This window comes from Pagrus major, chromosome 13 (genome assembly GCF_040436345.1).
Source record: "Pagrus major chromosome 13, Pma_NU_1.0".
Lineage (NCBI taxonomy): Eukaryota > Metazoa > Chordata > Actinopteri > Spariformes > Sparidae > Pagrus > Pagrus major.
In genome coordinates, this window is record NC_133227.1 from 19,901,862 (window position 1) to 19,919,119 (window position 17,258).

The window sequence follows — 17,258 nt, forward strand, 5'->3', positions numbered from 1 at the left end:
ATGCAGATGAATTTTAGCTTTTTATCAGATATTGAAATTATTCAGACATGCTCAAATACCACAAAGAAGCTGAGGCTAAAACTACATGCAAATATTGATATTACATCAAAGTCAATCGAAAAAGCCCCACAGTGCTTAATTCACTGTTCATTGCTAAGGTAGAAGGAGATGAGTTATAAAATATAATTGAAAGTTGTAAGTCCAATATGGTGATGGCTGCCATCCAGGAATGCAGATTCGAACTTGTCCAGCACCTGCCCTATACCCCTGATTTGGCACCCTCAGACTACTACCTCTAACCCAAAATGAAGACGAAGCCATTTTGACAGTAATGATGAAGTTATTGCTGCTGTGGACCACAGACACTTTCAGACAGAGGGGGAATTCAGTGCTGCAGTACTGGTCAGTATGCGAAAACTGATGTTTTTTCAGCATTAAAGGATATAAAGCTATTCCAGTAGTAACCTAAAATAAAATCATAAACCTGAAAATTAGCACAATATTAATGTTACACAAGATAGTGGTTGATGAAATGTATATATGATTGAAAATCATATTTTAAATTCAACTATCCCTTTCAGTTTCATCGTTATCATGAGTCTACTTATTTTATTTCCATTTTATTTTACCTATATTTATCATTTATTTTATTGGGTTTTTGTGTCTGTATTCTTAGTATTTCCTGGCCGATTTCTTGTGCAATCTTGTGCAATGACAACAATCCCCAACATAGAAAGTGTCTATGAAAATACTATTGAAGATACTACTACTACTACTACTACTACTACTACTTCTACTAATATTATTATTATTATTATTATTATTATTATTATTAACTATAGTAATAGTAACAGAGTATTATATACAATGATGGCATGTAACTAAGTACATTTACTTAAGTACTGGAGTTTAACTCCACTACATTTTTTTGATAACTTTAGTTTCTAGTTACTTTACAGATTGCAGGCTGCATCAGAGTCAAAGTAGCACAATATTAAATGTATTTATTTTATCAGCAATCAGATAAAAAAAAACCAGAATCAGAATTGATAAATGAAAAATCGAAGGCTGAATATGCGGATCACTAATCAGCCAGGCAAAGAATCTGTCGACTGTTAGTATACAGTATGTACAGTACATGCATGTAAGTATATGTATAATTTACTTGTACTTGTACTTTTTATACTGAAGTACATTTATTGAAAAAGGTGTAACAAAGGCATAACAACATGGAACCAACACTGAAACAATGACAGCACAACAACAGGAAAACAAGACATAAACGTAGACATGATGGGCAAATGTATATACAATAAACAATTACAATTACTGTGATCAGCGATTATATTAGATGATATGATTAGAGTTCAGGATAGGGAGGTTTGGTAGGTGTGTGAGTGAGGAGAGAGGCCTATAAGTGGCAGAGGCTTGGAAATTTGGAAGGAGGGAAAGAAAAGAAAAGAAAAGAAAAATTGATATTATGATTCTAAATATCATGTTATTGCAAAAAGTAGGAGATAATGGTAAAATATATAGAGAGTAATACAAAAAAAAAGAAAAAAAGAAAAGATATTGTGTATATTTTTGAAGGGTGTTTTGAAGTGTCTTTTATTTTGAAGAACCGGAAGTCCCAGTGTTTTGATAAGGGCTGCGGAAGACGCTGTCATTTGCTCCCGTGTCGCCGCCGTCTCTCGTCCAAGCTGTAGTTTCCAATCAGAAAAAAAAAAACGATACCAATTAAACGACAGATGTGACCGTTTCACAGAAAGCCACGATGGGACTTTTACCGAGACGCTCTCCCGACGTCAAACCGTCGAAAGCGCTCCTGTTGCTGCCTTTTCTGTTGACACTCCTGCTCGTCGGGAGCCGAGGCGAGAGCAGTGCGATGGACAACGTCGCGACCGAGAGGATGGCTGAGGAGAGCCACCGACAGGACAGTGCCAATCTACTCATATTCATAATGCTCCTAACGCTCACCATTTTAACCATATGGCTGTTCAAGCACCGGCGATTTAGGTTCCTACACGAAACGGGACTTGCCATGATCTACGGTAAGACCACTAATGCTAGCTAGCGGTAATGACAGTCAGTGAGCCTGGCATGCTAGCTGGCTATGATGCAGCTAGCTCCACTAAATTAACCACTAAGCTAGCGTTAACTTGACAGCTTAGTCTTAGGTGTCAAGGTAGGCCTGCACGGGGGGAGGCTCCCTGCGTATGTACCAGCACACTGTTCATGTTAGCAGCTCATGAGGAGTATTATTTATCTAGTGGTAGTGTGTATGTATTGTTGACATTCAGCAGTAACCATAAGGAATGGGGAATTGGCAATATGTGGTCTTTTTGTTAGTTTGTCTTCTGTCAGTACATAGAAAATACAATAGGATAGGAGGTAATAATGGTAACAGCGTTTGATGGAAAGTAAATTTACTCAAGTACGATACTTAAGTGCAGGTTTGAGGTACTCGAGTATTTCCATTTTCTTCTGCTTTAAACTTCCAATCCAGTTTTTACTCACTACATGTGGTAACTTTAGTTACTAGTTACTTTAAAGGGGCACTATGTAGTTTTGGAGAGGAAATAGTTACAGTGTAAAACAAGTATTTTTTTCCACGACTGAATGAACAAGCTGTTCTCAGAGGAAAATAAGTATTTTTAAGCTCGAAAGGTGGCAGGGTCCGCCGATGATAAACAAAGTGAAACAGGATGAAACTGTGTTGTCCTTTAAGGTAAGTTTGTTTATTCAGTCATGAAAACAAAGAGTTTATTTAGTTTGTTTAGGCATAAACAAATTAGTCAATGAAGATATTTCTCTTCTGATTACAATTTTTAACCCTAACCCCTTCACTTAACACATTTGTTGTGTTCGAAATCGCCCCCTATCACGGATGTAGTGCACTATATAGTGTGTTTGCCATTTTGTAGTGTTGTTCGAATTCTCCGTGGCTGATTTCATCCACTATGTAGTGGACGACAAAATACCCACAATGCACCGCAAAATTGAGTGAACAAGCGATGTACACTACATTGTGGTCCCGTATCCCACAATGCAATGCTGTCGTGTCGGCGAATCAACAAATAGCGCCGTAAACGCCTAAGACGCCGTTCCCTTTGCCTCCGTCGGTGCCTGAGAACCAGGAGTTGGGCGAGCAGCATCCAAACAAAAACTGGTACCATTCTTTCATAGAAATAAAACAACTTTTTTGTAAGACAGTAGCCGATAGCTTACGAGCTAAATAGCTACTGACCACTAACGTTAATTCGAACGCGCTAGGTATCTTACAGCTCGTGCACAACCCCGAGCATTTACAGCTCATGACGAGGACACAAAACAGTAGCTGAAAAAAACAAACTCACACACAATTGATATTTCAACAGTTTATTGAGGAAAGAAACACAACTGCCATGAAATATATATATAAAAAAATATCTTTATACCGTCAGGTTTGTATAAATGGTGCTCGGCGTGCCCACTCACGTCATATGAGTATCTGGCGCATCTGCTGACGTAACCACGTTCAGAAAATTACCCGTGTAGTGTCCGAATTCTCCTCACGTTGTACCCTACATCGTGTACATGATGTAGTGCACTATATCCTATACACGATGTAGGGGATAGGGAGTGAGTGAATGAGTGGATGATTTCGAACACAGCCAATATCTTTTACTCAAGTATGACTTTTGGGTACTTTTTATTAGACTTGTAGCAGCAAATTTTTTTGGAAAATGTAAACCTATTCAAGTTGTAACCCAAAATAAAATAATGAACCTGACAATGAGCATAATGTCCTTTAAAGTTACACAAATCATATTTTAAAATCAACCAACCCTTTCAGTTTTTCTTAATTCATAATTCTACTTAATATTTCCATCATTAGCCCCTTAAACTAGTTAGACAGCTGCACCATCAGTCATATTCATTGTTCAGTGAGAAGCTGCTTTGATGAATCTGTTTATTAGATCATGTCTTCTTTCTCAATAAAGCCCATCGCTTTCAGAAAAATTAACTTTTTGTAAGACCACAATCTAATTAAAGTATTTAGCACACCCAGATAACTCAGAGCAGGTGTTTTAAGTAGGATATCACCCTATTTTGCTGCAACCTCAGATGATTTTACATACACTGGCCTTTAATTTTTTTTACGCTGCATTTTTTCCTCCCTGCAGGCCTGCTGGTGGGTGTGATCTTGCGGTTTGGCGTCCACGTGCCCCAGAGCATGAGTGACGTGATCCTCAGCTGTGCTGTCAACGCCAGTCCCGCTACTCTGCTGGTCAACGTCAGTGGGCGATTCTACGAGTACACTCTGAAGGGGGAAGTCAGCCGGGGCAAAGGTCACCAAGTGCAGGATGACGAGATGCTGAGAAAGGCAAGGGGGTTACAGATGGAGGGTTGAAGTGGTTGTGTTTGGTGTGTCGCTATCACCGAGCATATGAAATAACCAGCTGACAGGCTCTAAATTGCAGAAAAATATGTTTTATAGATAAATTGAAGGATTGTCAGTAGCTGAGATGAAATCTAAACATAATCTCTGTCTAGTAAATGTAAAAACATTGGCATTTAAATTATATGTTGATGTACTAGTTTGCATACACAAATGGAGACTATGGTAACACTAGTGTTTGGTAAGATGTGTCCGATTCAGCATGTGGGGAATTAACTTCGTGAAAATATTTATATAACCTCATAACCTACTACTGTCTTCAGGTGACCTTTGACCCAGAGGTGTTTTTCAACATTTTGCTGCCTCCCATCATCTTCCACGCCGGTTACAGTCTGAAAAGGGTAAGACGACTGACTATGCACTAATGGACTTGTCACGATAACTACTACGATACATTTAGAGTTGCAGCAATAACAATGATTAATTCAATCCCCAACTATTTTGATAAGCGATTAATCGGGTTGAGTAATCTGTTTAAGGTCAATTCAGCTTCTTAAATGTGCATTTTTTTCTGGTTTCTTTACTTCTCAATTACAATAAACTGAATTTATCAATATATCAATATCATTGTCATTTAAAGACCATTTTATGCCACTGATATAATGAGAATCTACTAGAATATTAATGTAAGTACATCCTTTCAAAGACCATTGATTATTTAATTCTTCATAATATTCAGACACTGAAATTGGAAGGTGAAAAAATATTAAATATCTAAAATAAAGAAACCTAAGAGAAATAAAACAACACGTTCAAAACCATGAATATTTTCATTTTATAAAATATCTTTTTATTTTATTATTATATTTTTATAGTATTCATACATTGAATATTTGGAACAGGGGTATAGTCATTCATCCCTTAACAGGCAATATACTGCCAATACAGTATTTGTTGATTTTTGTTGGGTGTTGTCCACATATTGAGAAGTCGGTAAAATATGTATGATAAAATATGTACGATAAGTCAGTAACATAATGATTGTGACAGGAATATACACTAATTATTTGAATTAAAGATTCAGATCTATCATAGATGAAGTCAAACTAACTGATATTTTTTTATTTATATGCCGTATTATTCTCTATCGTACATTGTCATTCAGCAGAATGCAATGAAAAGCTTTAAATGTGATATATTTACATTTAAATTTCTAAACATTTTGAGATATCTTTATGATAATAATGATATATTTATCTATATTTCCCCAGCCTGACTACCAGTACTGGAAAGCCTCTGTTTTAATAAATCTGTGTTCTTGTCTGTCTCAGAGACATTTCTTCAGAAACATCGGCTCCATCTTGGCCTACGCCTTCATGGGGACAGTCATATCTTGCTTTGTCATTGGGTAAGTCTTCATGTTATTTAATTTTTTTTTTTTTTTTTACCGCTATGACCTATACTGCTAGTGTCTTTAATGACTTGTACATGTCCCTATTTCCTTCTAGGCTGATCATGTATGGCTTTGTGTCGTTCATGAAAGTTGTGGGCCAGCTTGGGGGGGATTTTTTCTTTACTGACTGCCTCTTCTTTGGGGCCATTGTTTCGGCAACAGACCCAGGTAGGTAGCGCCATAAAACATGGTTGCCAGAGTCAAACTTTTATTTTTTTTATAAGGGCTTTCTGCACTCCTGTCCTGCTGTACGATATTTGTGTATCTTTGAAGTGTTTTTCTCTTCTGTGTCTCAGTGACAGTGCTGGCTATCTTCAATGAGCTAAAGGTAGACGTGGACCTGTATGCTTTACTCTTTGGGGAGAGCGTCCTTAATGATGCTGTGGCCATCGTCCTCTCTTCGTAAGCATTTAATAACACACTGCAGAAATATACACACAAACAGCCCACGCGGCAACAATATGTACATTTCAAGAGTTATTACTCGCCATCCCCCGGTCCAAAGTTGCCATGAATAGATCCCTTCCTGTTGTCCTGTCTCGCACAGAAGAATAAAAGATCAACAAAATCCAGCTTTTCATTTTCCTATACAGTGTTTTGTACCTGCTAAGCTGCAGCTGTGGCAAAATAAAACAAGTGGGACGACTGTAACTCTAGAAGATACCTGTTTGTTTTGTCTGAGGTACAGTTGTAGCCTAATATCAGCTTCTGTTGAGCTTCAAAATACATTTTCACACATAGCAAGGACTGCAGATTTCACCCCCCCATCACTTAACTAAGAATAGTATGAGAAATAAAGTGTCCAGTAACTCTTGAAATGTACATAAGTATTGTGAATTTAATCTGAACCCACCCTACAATTTCTACTGAGGCCAGCTGTGGCAAATTCAGCTTTGTGTGTTGTACGTTGCACATGAATGTACACTAACCATACTAACATCACTCCCTGTCATTTCACTGCTTGCCTACCTTCACCCGTCCGTGTCATTCATCGCCCACCTGTACGTATGTATGTATGCAGTGTTCTCCTCCGCTTGGAGAAGCAGGGTAGACGGGGGGCTGGAGCTGTGCTCTCCCCAGGTGATGATGGCCCAGTGTGGTCAGACAGGGCGGAGGAATGGCTGGAAGACAACCAGACATTAACTCCCCGGTGGGTGGGTGGGTGGTCTGGTGGGCTGTTTGCGTTGGTTCTGCTGGCAGAGTTATAGTTATAGTTATAGAACCTGATCATCTCAGCTGAATAGATGTGATGCAGATCTTTACTTTTAGACTTGAATCACCACCCATTAGGATGATCTCCACCCTCCCCTACACCCTGCTGCCAATGCAACCTTTTCTTTCCGTTTGTATGTGCTCTATAGACCCTGTAAATGACCAGAAGACAACTTTTTTTAAAATAAAAACCTGAATATTAGTGGTGGTGATTTGTTTTGTTGGTCTTGAGGTAATTTGGACACTGCTCCTCATAAAGTTGTAGCATTCTTATTAGATATCAACCAAATGGGGTTGAGAGATCCAAGATCCACTTAGAATTAAGCATGCAAGACCCCAACTCCCTCCCTTTTTATGACTGTAAAACCCAACTCCAGTCCACGTGTGTGAAGTCTTTGCTGATAATTTTAAGGGGGAACCAAAATCCTCTAAATTTAGACCAAATCAGATAAACACTTGACTGGAGATTTGGGTTGCTGCAGGTTTGATTTGATGCCACCTCATTTCATTTGAGAATCTCTCTGTTTGTGTTTTTATGTGAGCATGAACATTTGACCACTTCCCCTTTCTGGATTCTTAGTGTCTATTTCCTGTTTCCATGTAAATTATACATTTTTTTCCTCTTTGTCTCTCTGTCCCTCAGCTCCATCGTGGCGTACCAGCCTGCAGGAGACAACAGCCATAGCTTTGAGGCCATGGCCTTGTTGAAATCCTTTGGCATCTTCCTGGGCGTCTTCAGTGGATCCTTTGCTCTCGGGGTTGCCACTGGAGTCATGACTGCTTTCATATCCTTTCACCGGTTTCTTATCATCACATCATGTACATTTATATTCATAAGCAGGGACAGAATGACACAACAGAGTTTAAAACAGCTGCTTTCTGGCTGTTTGAACATGTATATAGGCACCTTCAAGTTGTATTTGGATCAGTGAAACTCTTGTGTGATGTGTTTCTGTGTTCACTTGTGAGGGCTGCGGCTTGACTGTGGATGTGTCGCCTCTTTGTTTTTGCTCCTTGACTTTCAATTTTGGTCACGTGACCAAGTTCACGAAGCTCAGGGACTTCCCCCTGCTAGAGACGGCTCTCTTTTTCCTAATGTCCTGGAGCACGTTTCTGTTGGCTGAGGCCTGCGGGTTCACAGGTACGCCTGCACACAGCACTCAGGCATACAATTTAAACAGTGAATTGTTTTGCATCTCACAAAAATATATAGAACTTGTAGTGGCATTTTAGTTATTTAATAATTCTTAGTTTTCATCTAGTTTTAAAAGATAATCTGTAGTGCTGTTTCTTCAAGCACACATTTATTTTTTAGCTGTCTTAGCTGGTAAACAAATCCTGTGTACGACTACTACTACCACTCTTATGGTTTAGGAGAATAACACACCTATTACATGGCGTGATAAACCAACATCAACATGTAGCTTGAGAGGGTGTTTGAGATGGTCTGATGTTTTGCCCTGGTGTCACTGACTCATCCTTCTTTACCACACTAATTACTAATCATGTTTGATGTTTCATGTTGCTCTATTGAATATTACCAGCATCAGGACTTCGTACAGTATGTTGGATTGACTTATATTTAAAATAAACAACAGGCTGTGTTCATAATAAGGGACTGTCTCACCCTGTGCAATGGTGTAGCTCATACAGTATTTTAGGACTAATTCATTGCTCGTTTTGGTCTTTTCATGGGTTTTACCGACAATAACAAACACAGAATATCACCAGACTTATCTGATTTCTAAATGCGTTCGTTCTCCTTCTGTAAAAAATAATTCAGTATGTTTTGAGAGATGTTTGATTGAGATCTGTGTAATCTTATTCAGGTGTCGTGGCTGTGCTGTTTTGTGGGATCACTCAGGCTCACTACACCTTCAACAATCTCTCCCCTGATTCACAGGACAGGACCAAACAGGTAAGATGCAATCACATACTGTATCTTTTACTACATTATTATATTGGTGATAATAAATACCTTTTTTGTGTAAGATTTCAAAAAGCCAGCGTGCAAGTACAGAAAAACGCAGAAGAGATAAAAACAGAGAAGTGCCTTGAAAGACAATAAACAGAAGGGAGGAAGTTTTGAAACATCTGTGCTTCTTTGGAACTATTGCAAATGTCAGTCATATTTTTAAGTTGCAAAATATTCTGAGAAATCCACCAGCTGATGTCTTTAATGTACTGAAAAACACAGCTGTTTCCCTACCGAATACAGCTGTACCCCAGTGCCACAGGGTAGCACAGCACTGTTTCTAATGATAGGATCTGAACTTGTGTGCTCATCTGTACCAACAGCAGCAGTGAGTCGGAGAGTTTCTGTATCTGTAATTAAGATGAAAACTGTGGGAAATTCCGTTTGAGCGCCTGAAAATCAAACTGAATGTTTTCTTAATAAGATCCTTTGTGTTGAGATGATGCACATTATCCCCTCAGTTATATTCAGGACAGCAGCTGACACAGTTCAAGTCATGTTTAAAAGTAAGAAGGAGGCACAGTTTGAGGATTTTCAGAGTAATGTAAGTACATAAGTTGACATGAATCTTATCTTTTGTGGCCGTAGCTTGACAGTTTTCATGTGATGAGGATTTACATGAGATTTGAGTAAATTATAGCACTTGACAGATTGGGCATTCCTGGATTTTACCTGCTCTATAGCTGTATATTTATATAGGTAGGCAGTAAATAGGGTTGAGCAATACATTGTATTTATGTTAACTGTGTTCTAGCATTGTACACAGTAGACACAGAGAGACTGTAATGAATATTTTTGACTGACTTGAAATGAACTATAAATCCTGCACACTGTAGGTCACGTGTCCTCACTTTATGTAGCTGGTAATCCTGCCTTGGGTTTCCAGACTTTTTGGTGTTTTATGTGTTGTCAAAATTAACAATGCAAATTTGTGTGGGGTGTCAGGGTTCGCCAAATTCACAGTAAGATTTGACTCCCTAGCGATCAAGAGATAGTCGTTTTATTGCCCTGACAATGGTCATTTACATTTTAAAAATTCTGTAAAAATATGCAGGTATTTTACAACAACAGCTTGACTTTATCCTGCGAGTTTGGGTTCGGCAAGTTCAACAAAAAAATATAGAAATTCAGTTTATTACAAAGCTCAGTTTCCCATATCTGTTCAGACAGATCAATAAAGGATCTTTGAAAAAGTAAATTAACGCAACATCTCCGACGCAGTGTGAAGTTGTTTTTTTTCTTTGGACGTGTGCAAGTAGGCAGCTGTGATAGAAAACAATACTGGGAGAATCACTGATCCTGCTTTTGACTGTGATGATTGAAATTGGAAGCTTTCCTGTCGATGTTTGGTTTAGAATCTAAATCGTGACACCCTGAGTAAAAGTGGTGAATGTATGACATGTTTTTCTTTATGAATTTAATAAGACAGTCAACATTTTGCACTAATTCCAGCTTGAGTTGATCAACAAATGCTCAAGTGAATAAATGAAAAGTTTAACCACAAGAGAGTTTCTCATCAAACTTTCCATCCAAGGTGATGTGAATTTTTCCCTTTCTGTTTCATTATTTACAGCATGTATATTTATTTGTGTCCTCCCCCATCAGTTGTTCGAGCTGCTGAACTTCCTGGCAGAGAACTTCATCTTCTCCTACATGGGTCTGACTCTCTTCTCCTTCCAGTCACACGTCTTCAACCCTCTGTTCATTATTGGAGCCTTTGTATCCTTCACTGTGCTCTATGTCGAAGGGCCACGCAAAGAAATCAGATAAGAATGTTGTTCCACGTAACCACTTGTTCTTTTGACTCCCAGAAATTCAGTAAATGTTTTGATGATGCCATAGTTCTTATAGCAGTCAATAGGTATTCATACAGAATATGTACTTTGAAGATTATGTAAGAAAACAAATATAAAAGGGCCAGTGGTATGTTACTTCGCAGTCTGTTGTGTCCTTGACCTTCCTGCGTTGTGTAGATTGCGGTGTTTCTCGGCAGGGCGGCAAACATCTACCCATTGTCCTTCCTGCTCAACCTGGGTCGCAAGAACAAGATCGGATCCAACTGTCAGCACGTCATGATGTTTGCAGGTATGGACCTCAGACAGTCTCAACAGTGTGCTAAGAAGTCCTTTAAGTTTCTCAGGCACAGAAATGACTTTGTCTCACCTGGGAGTTGGTTCCATTAAAGCAGTTAAGTAGAACAGAGCCAGACCCAAGCCTGGAGTTTAAAAAAGACATTAGCCTAGATAATGGTGTGTCTGGTGAACATCAACTCCTACTCAGAAACGGTAATGTTGTGAGTAACAGACCCAACGTCAGCTGACCTTTACATACGAAACCGTCTAATAAAAGAAATCCCCTAAATGTCCCTGCAGGTGTTTCTGTGTCTGAACCCACAGCAGAACATTTGAACCATTTGTGAGCTTACCGACAAATGTGCAGCTGCAAGTTAAAAATATTTGTTGTATTTCTTTTTGTGAAACACACACACTGCTTCTCATTCTCACACTGTCTTGTTTTGTATGTCGCCCACAGGTCTGCGTGGGGCGATGACATTTGCTCTGTCAATCCGAGACACGGCGACTTACGCCCGTCAGATGATGTTCTCAACCACCCTCCTGATTGTCTTCTTCACTGTCTGGATCTGTGGAGGCGGCACCATGCCCATGCTGTCCTTCATGAGCATACCGTAAGGCTGGGCATCTGTTTGTGTGTATTTTGTCTGTCTGTCTGTTCTATTGAATATTTTTCAATGTTTCTACCTTCTCTCCTTCAGGGTGGGTGTGGACTCTGATCAAGACACCTCAGTAAGTAATAAATACAGACTGAAATCTCTTGTTTTTGACCCCAAGTAAAAGAAATAAATGTTTAAGTTATTAAAACAAATCTTGTGCTTAACAGAGTTCTGCGGTGTTGGATGGGTCACAGCGGAGGAACACCAAACATGAGAGCGCCTGGCCCTTTAGGATCTGGTATAACTTTGACCGCAAGTATCCTTTGAGCCACAGATCACATATTTAAGAGCCTGTCCTCAGAAGTGTGGGTGCTATATTCACTTTTGGACACCAGGGGGTGCTCTTTACAAACTGTGAGAAATATGCAGCAAGCCTCATCTTTCTGTTCAGGAGGTTTACAGTTCTTCAGCATCAGACACATTATTTCAGTTGTTTGTAGCATATACCTTCGACGTACCAGAGTCAGCACAGTTTCCTTTAATTGTTGACTAATAAAAGTGTTAATAATTCTTGACAAGCTTGTTCTCCAGCTACCTGAAGCCCCTCCTGACCCACAGCGGCCCTCCTCTCACTGCGACTATGCCTGCTTGTTGTGGACCACTGGCACGATGCCTCACCAGCCCGCAGGCCTATGAGGTTTGGAAACACAGCAAACTATAATATAACTATTTTTTTATATAGTTTTTAAAGGCCCAATATGTAACTTCTTGACCATCTGAAATATATTTATACTTACATTTACAGAAGATTAGTGTCATTCGAGAGTTTGATATTTTCGAGTTTCGTGACTAATTCTCATTTGAAATATAGGTAACACAAGAGACACGTATTCATCATTAACTTATTACTTATTAGCGGCATATTAGCTCTTTATTAGTCATTATAAAGTACTTAATAGTAGAACCTGACGGATATTTGATTTTTGGGGTTGATGCCAATACCAGTATTAGAGAGTAGAAAATACAGATATTGATATATCGACCGATATACGCTCATTTTTTGCTACAATTCCTTCAATTGTGGTTATCAAACACTCCTGACAAAGATATGTAATGAAGGTAGGATATTTTAGTTTCACAATAATCTTTATAGTTTAAATTGACATGGTATCCTTCACTTTATTAATTGAATAAATGTATAGTTTATGAATGACCTCAAGCATCTTTTTCTGCATCATACTCTCAAAAAAGTTGTAATAAAAATAAAAAGCAAACCGATAAATCGGTCAGACATAATGTAGGTGCTAAGTTCAAACAAAACTCATCACGTCAACAATGTTATGTGTTGAAAACAGACACCAGAGACACCATTCGCCCTATTACAAGACACTGTACCATCAAAATGGTTTTGGGGCTGTTATTTTAAGGTAAAAAGTTACATAATGTTGCTTTAATAGATAGTTAGAAGCAAGACTGCAACCTGATGCTTTAGACGGTCTGGTACACACAACCATCTGGAAAAGAAACTAACAGGGAGTTTCAAAAGATACTTGGCAAGTGATTGGACGAACCATCCGTCTGTCATTGTCTATCATACTTCAGCTTCAAACTGTTACTGAAGCCAGTCGAGAGAAGAGAATACTCTCAGGTTCTGATATAATTGATGCTATAGCAGCTGCTACGCTATACTCGGGAGGAGCTGCCGTAGTTGTTGCTTCTCTGGCTGGTTGTCACACCTAAACCACAACATCCGCTGCCAGTACTTCCTCAAAGGATGCTGATCCAACTGTTGTGTGTTCGGCCACAAGCGCATAGCTTGAAGCCAGGCTGGACTGCAAGGCCTCAATTCAGAATGGGAGACATATTCTCAATTAGAAAGACGTAATTTAGAGTTGGTTAGAAACTATTTTCAATCCTAGTTTTGTTACATAAGAATAGATTAAGTTTTGAGCAAAGCAATTACAAATGCTGATTGTAATTAATAAACCTTAATGAAACAACTTCCTTACTCACTATAAATAAGCAGCAGTTAGCAGGTTACTGAGGGAAAACTATTAGTTAAAGGCCTAGTAGTTGGAGAATACAGTCATGCAGACTAAGGCATTAATAAGTGCTTTATAATGACTAATAAAGAGCTAATATGCTACTGATATGCATGCTAAGAAGCAACATAACCAACGTATATACCTGTTTTATCTCATTTAAGAAAAAACTTTGAAACTTCCCTTTGCTTTTTTTTTTTCCCTCTCAGAACGAAGGCCAGCTTCACGACGACGACTCTGACTTCATCCTGAATGACGCCAGCGTGAGCTCCATGTACGCTGACGTCACAGTCAGCACGGATGCGTCCGGATCCCGCACCATCAACCGCAAACGCTCCTCCACCGCCAGCACCGGGGGCGGCCCGTCCGACGAAGGTCTGGATCACGAGCTCGCCTTGGCGGAACACGAAGTGGCGATCAGGGGCACCCGCCTGGTCCTGCCCATGGATGACCCGATTGATCCCCCGACCACCGTCACCCTGCCTCCGCCACCCTCCCCGCCCCGCTCCGACCCTCGCAGGCACAGACTGTAAGACGGCTCGCACTTTGTTGCTCTCAACTTCAAAAACCACAAATCATCCAAACGGCGTCTGATTTGTTTGGGTTTTTGATTGAGACGTCAAACTGCTGCATACGAAAGCACCGCCTCTCTGTCTAACGTGGTTTTAAACTAGTCTCAGCTTCGTGACAAACTTGAGGCTTGCTTGATTTAACTCACCTTTTGGGTGGATTACTGTAATCTCGAATGTGAATGCACTACATGTAAGGTAAGGTACCGTAAATCAAGTGCACCTCAAGTTGTAAAGGTTACTAAAAATCATCCAAGATGCACATTTAGCAACCGTTTGAGGAAGCTAAAAAAATATGGGGCTACGTGGTATTTGCTCCTAAGTTTGTACTACTGTGGTGATATGCCAGTGCTGTTATCTATGCTCTCTGAAAGCCCCAACTCGGGGGCGATTCCTAAACGTTTCATATGCAGTTTACTCTTTTTTCTGTGGTGAGTTGCTCCTGACTACAGGACCTGTATTTGTCTCGCTTCCTTGTAATATGACCTACAGTAACACTAACATGAAGGGCAGTTCACTTTGCTCTGGTACTGCTGTTAAAGAGCATTTACACTACAGTTACTAATCTTACTTACCTATCCTCAGATTGCTCAGTGTCTCGTATGTTTGCCTCCCTCTCAAAGTTCATTAATTGAGAGGATTGATTAACTACACAAAGACGGTGATGTCTGTGACGGAGGCGGTCGTTGTAGTTTTGAATTTAAACTTTATTGGGCCAAAAACTCAAACTGCTTCCACAACAGCGTCCAGGAGCGTCTCCGCTATCTTAAAATTTTTAGCACTGCCTGCCTCTTCTCTCTTCTTGATCAGTCTTTTCACTCATTAATTTATTTATTTAACAACAAAATGATTTATTTATGTAATGATTTATTTTGTTATTTATTATTTATTTATTGTTTTGTCGTGTGTGTGACATTAATGATTATCTTGCCCCGTTCAAATGGCGAAAGCACTACCACTCTTCCCGAACAAGCTACGTTGTACAGGAGGGGAGTCAGGAGGGAGGATGTTGGATATTCATTCTTTATCATGTGTGCACGTTTAAATATCTCCTTCCTGTACTGTAGCAGATGCTTCTACTTTATACGTGGAAACTAGAGCTTCCCTGTGTGTGTATTTTACAAGTGTGTGACTGTGTGTGTGGCTGAAATCCGAATTGTCTAAATCTACTGATGTGGTTTTTAGGGCTAATGTCTGTTTCTGGGTTTTCTGTCGTCATCTGGTTTAATCTTCTTTTCTAAACAAAAAAAACAAAGTAACTGCCGTGTCTTTGTGACGTTGTATCATCAAAGATGACTGAGGGCTGGCTGAACTGTTTATGAATTAAAGTGCCTATTCAGAAATTCAATTACTTAATGTAGATTTGTACATATTTTGAGTTGCAAATGTGCAGTAAGATGATCTTTCTTGATTTTTATATGACCCCGTTGATTGCTCTTGAATACTTAATAAGCATAATTAGGCCATTCGGTGACTTCCTGTAGTGCAACTTGTTGCTTTTATTGTACTCAAAAGTACTGAAGAGACTGCAAACTAAAACATTGTACTTATCACTAATATTATATTGGATGTGATTATTTTGAGAACACTGTTCTATTCTATATCAAAAGTACATGTTGCTTTATAAAATGACACTGAAATTGAACGCAACAAGAACCTGGCGACCTCTTTTAGGTTTATGATTTGCTGAGAAAGACAAAACATTTCATACCAGGGACCTCATTTATAAAATGTACTTAAGATTATTTTTGAACGTAGAATTTAAAAAAAAAATTTTTTTTTCGGTTTTTCTTTCCGGTCTGTAGACTGGGAAAGCACAATAGAAATGCAAGTCCATTTACCATCCATTTAAATCCTAGAACATTTTTATAAACGAGGCCCCTGTATATTGACACTTGCTGTCAGAAATGTAATGATATCGTTTAGGTACACAGTAAATGAGGTCAAATGATAGTTACCACTACAGGAAGACACCACCAATTTTGTACCGATGCAGTTTTACGTCTTTTTCTGCTCCTAGTTTTGCAGCCCAGCTCCTCTGTTCTGTTCCCACCTCAGTGAGATATTTTGCACTGAGGCATCTCCTTAGTAAAGAGACCCTTGTTTTTACTTTTTTTCTGTTGAGAAGGTACGATTTTTATAACTGAGGTAGAAATGAAGTCTGGGTCAAAATCACATTTTTCAAACGTGGAAATGCTTGTTTTGTGTCAAGGTGCACATGAGTTGTCTTTTTGATCTTTAAGCAGTATTTTTAATACGAGTTTGCGCATAATCATCCAGAGATGTGGACATGAGTGAATCTACATTTTTTTTCTTTCAGTAAGGTACCCTTTGATTTTCCTTTGTTGTCTATATGCAATTAAATCATAAAAACACTCATATAAATATATACTTTATATGGGAATTTTGAAGGAACAGTTGTTACATTACAATAGTGACCACGCCTAAAACTAAAAACACGAACATGTTTATGTTTCTACTGTTTGTAGAAACTGTTAACGACAGGTGTATTTGTGAAAAGTACACCTGCAAAAGGTCTTTATGTAAATGTTTTGAAAATAAATGTGAACTTCTGTTGAGGGGGAAAATAAGCTGAGATTTTCCCCCGTGTAGTCCTGATTTCTCCCTGTGTAGTTATTAACAGTGTTTCCTCAGTCAGACATCTTGCAAGTGTACTAAAAAATAAAACATTCTTCAAAAACAACACGAATTGAAATGTTTCTTTATGACTTAAGAGAAATGTTCCTACTTATTAGGCTAAATAAACTATTTAAAAACCTTATTGGATTAGCTGGAAATGGCAGCAAAAGTTCACTTTTTACTATGGTTTGACAGATCGCCAGCCTCTGATCCAATATTCTGCATTTTCCTGCTGATCAGAACCAGAGTTTTTCTTTTTGTGTTTTTTTTGTCCGATTGACGATAAAAACAAATCAATTTGAAAGTGCGCTACTT

The 17,258-nt window shown here is 38.9% G+C and overlaps 1 protein-coding gene across 1 annotated transcript; it reads left to right on the forward strand.

The window, feature by feature from the left end:
• Positions 1 to 1,687: 1,687 nt before the first annotated feature.
• On the forward strand, positions 1,688 to 17,007 carry LOC141007763 (sodium/hydrogen exchanger 6-like). Its single transcript, XM_073480168.1, has 16 exons — positions 1,688 to 2,051; positions 4,167 to 4,366; positions 4,705 to 4,782; positions 5,713 to 5,789; positions 5,890 to 6,002; positions 6,131 to 6,236; positions 7,690 to 7,831; positions 8,082 to 8,187; positions 8,876 to 8,964; positions 10,627 to 10,740; positions 10,995 to 11,106; positions 11,554 to 11,707; positions 11,795 to 11,825; positions 11,920 to 12,008; positions 12,284 to 12,389; positions 13,944 to 17,007. The coding sequence occupies exons 1-16, from the start codon at positions 1,775 to 1,777 to the stop codon at positions 14,265 to 14,267; spliced, it is 2,118 nt and encodes a 705-aa protein (XP_073336269.1). The 5' UTR covers positions 1,688 to 1,774; the 3' UTR covers positions 14,268 to 17,007.
• Positions 17,008 to 17,258: the final 251 nt, after the last annotated feature.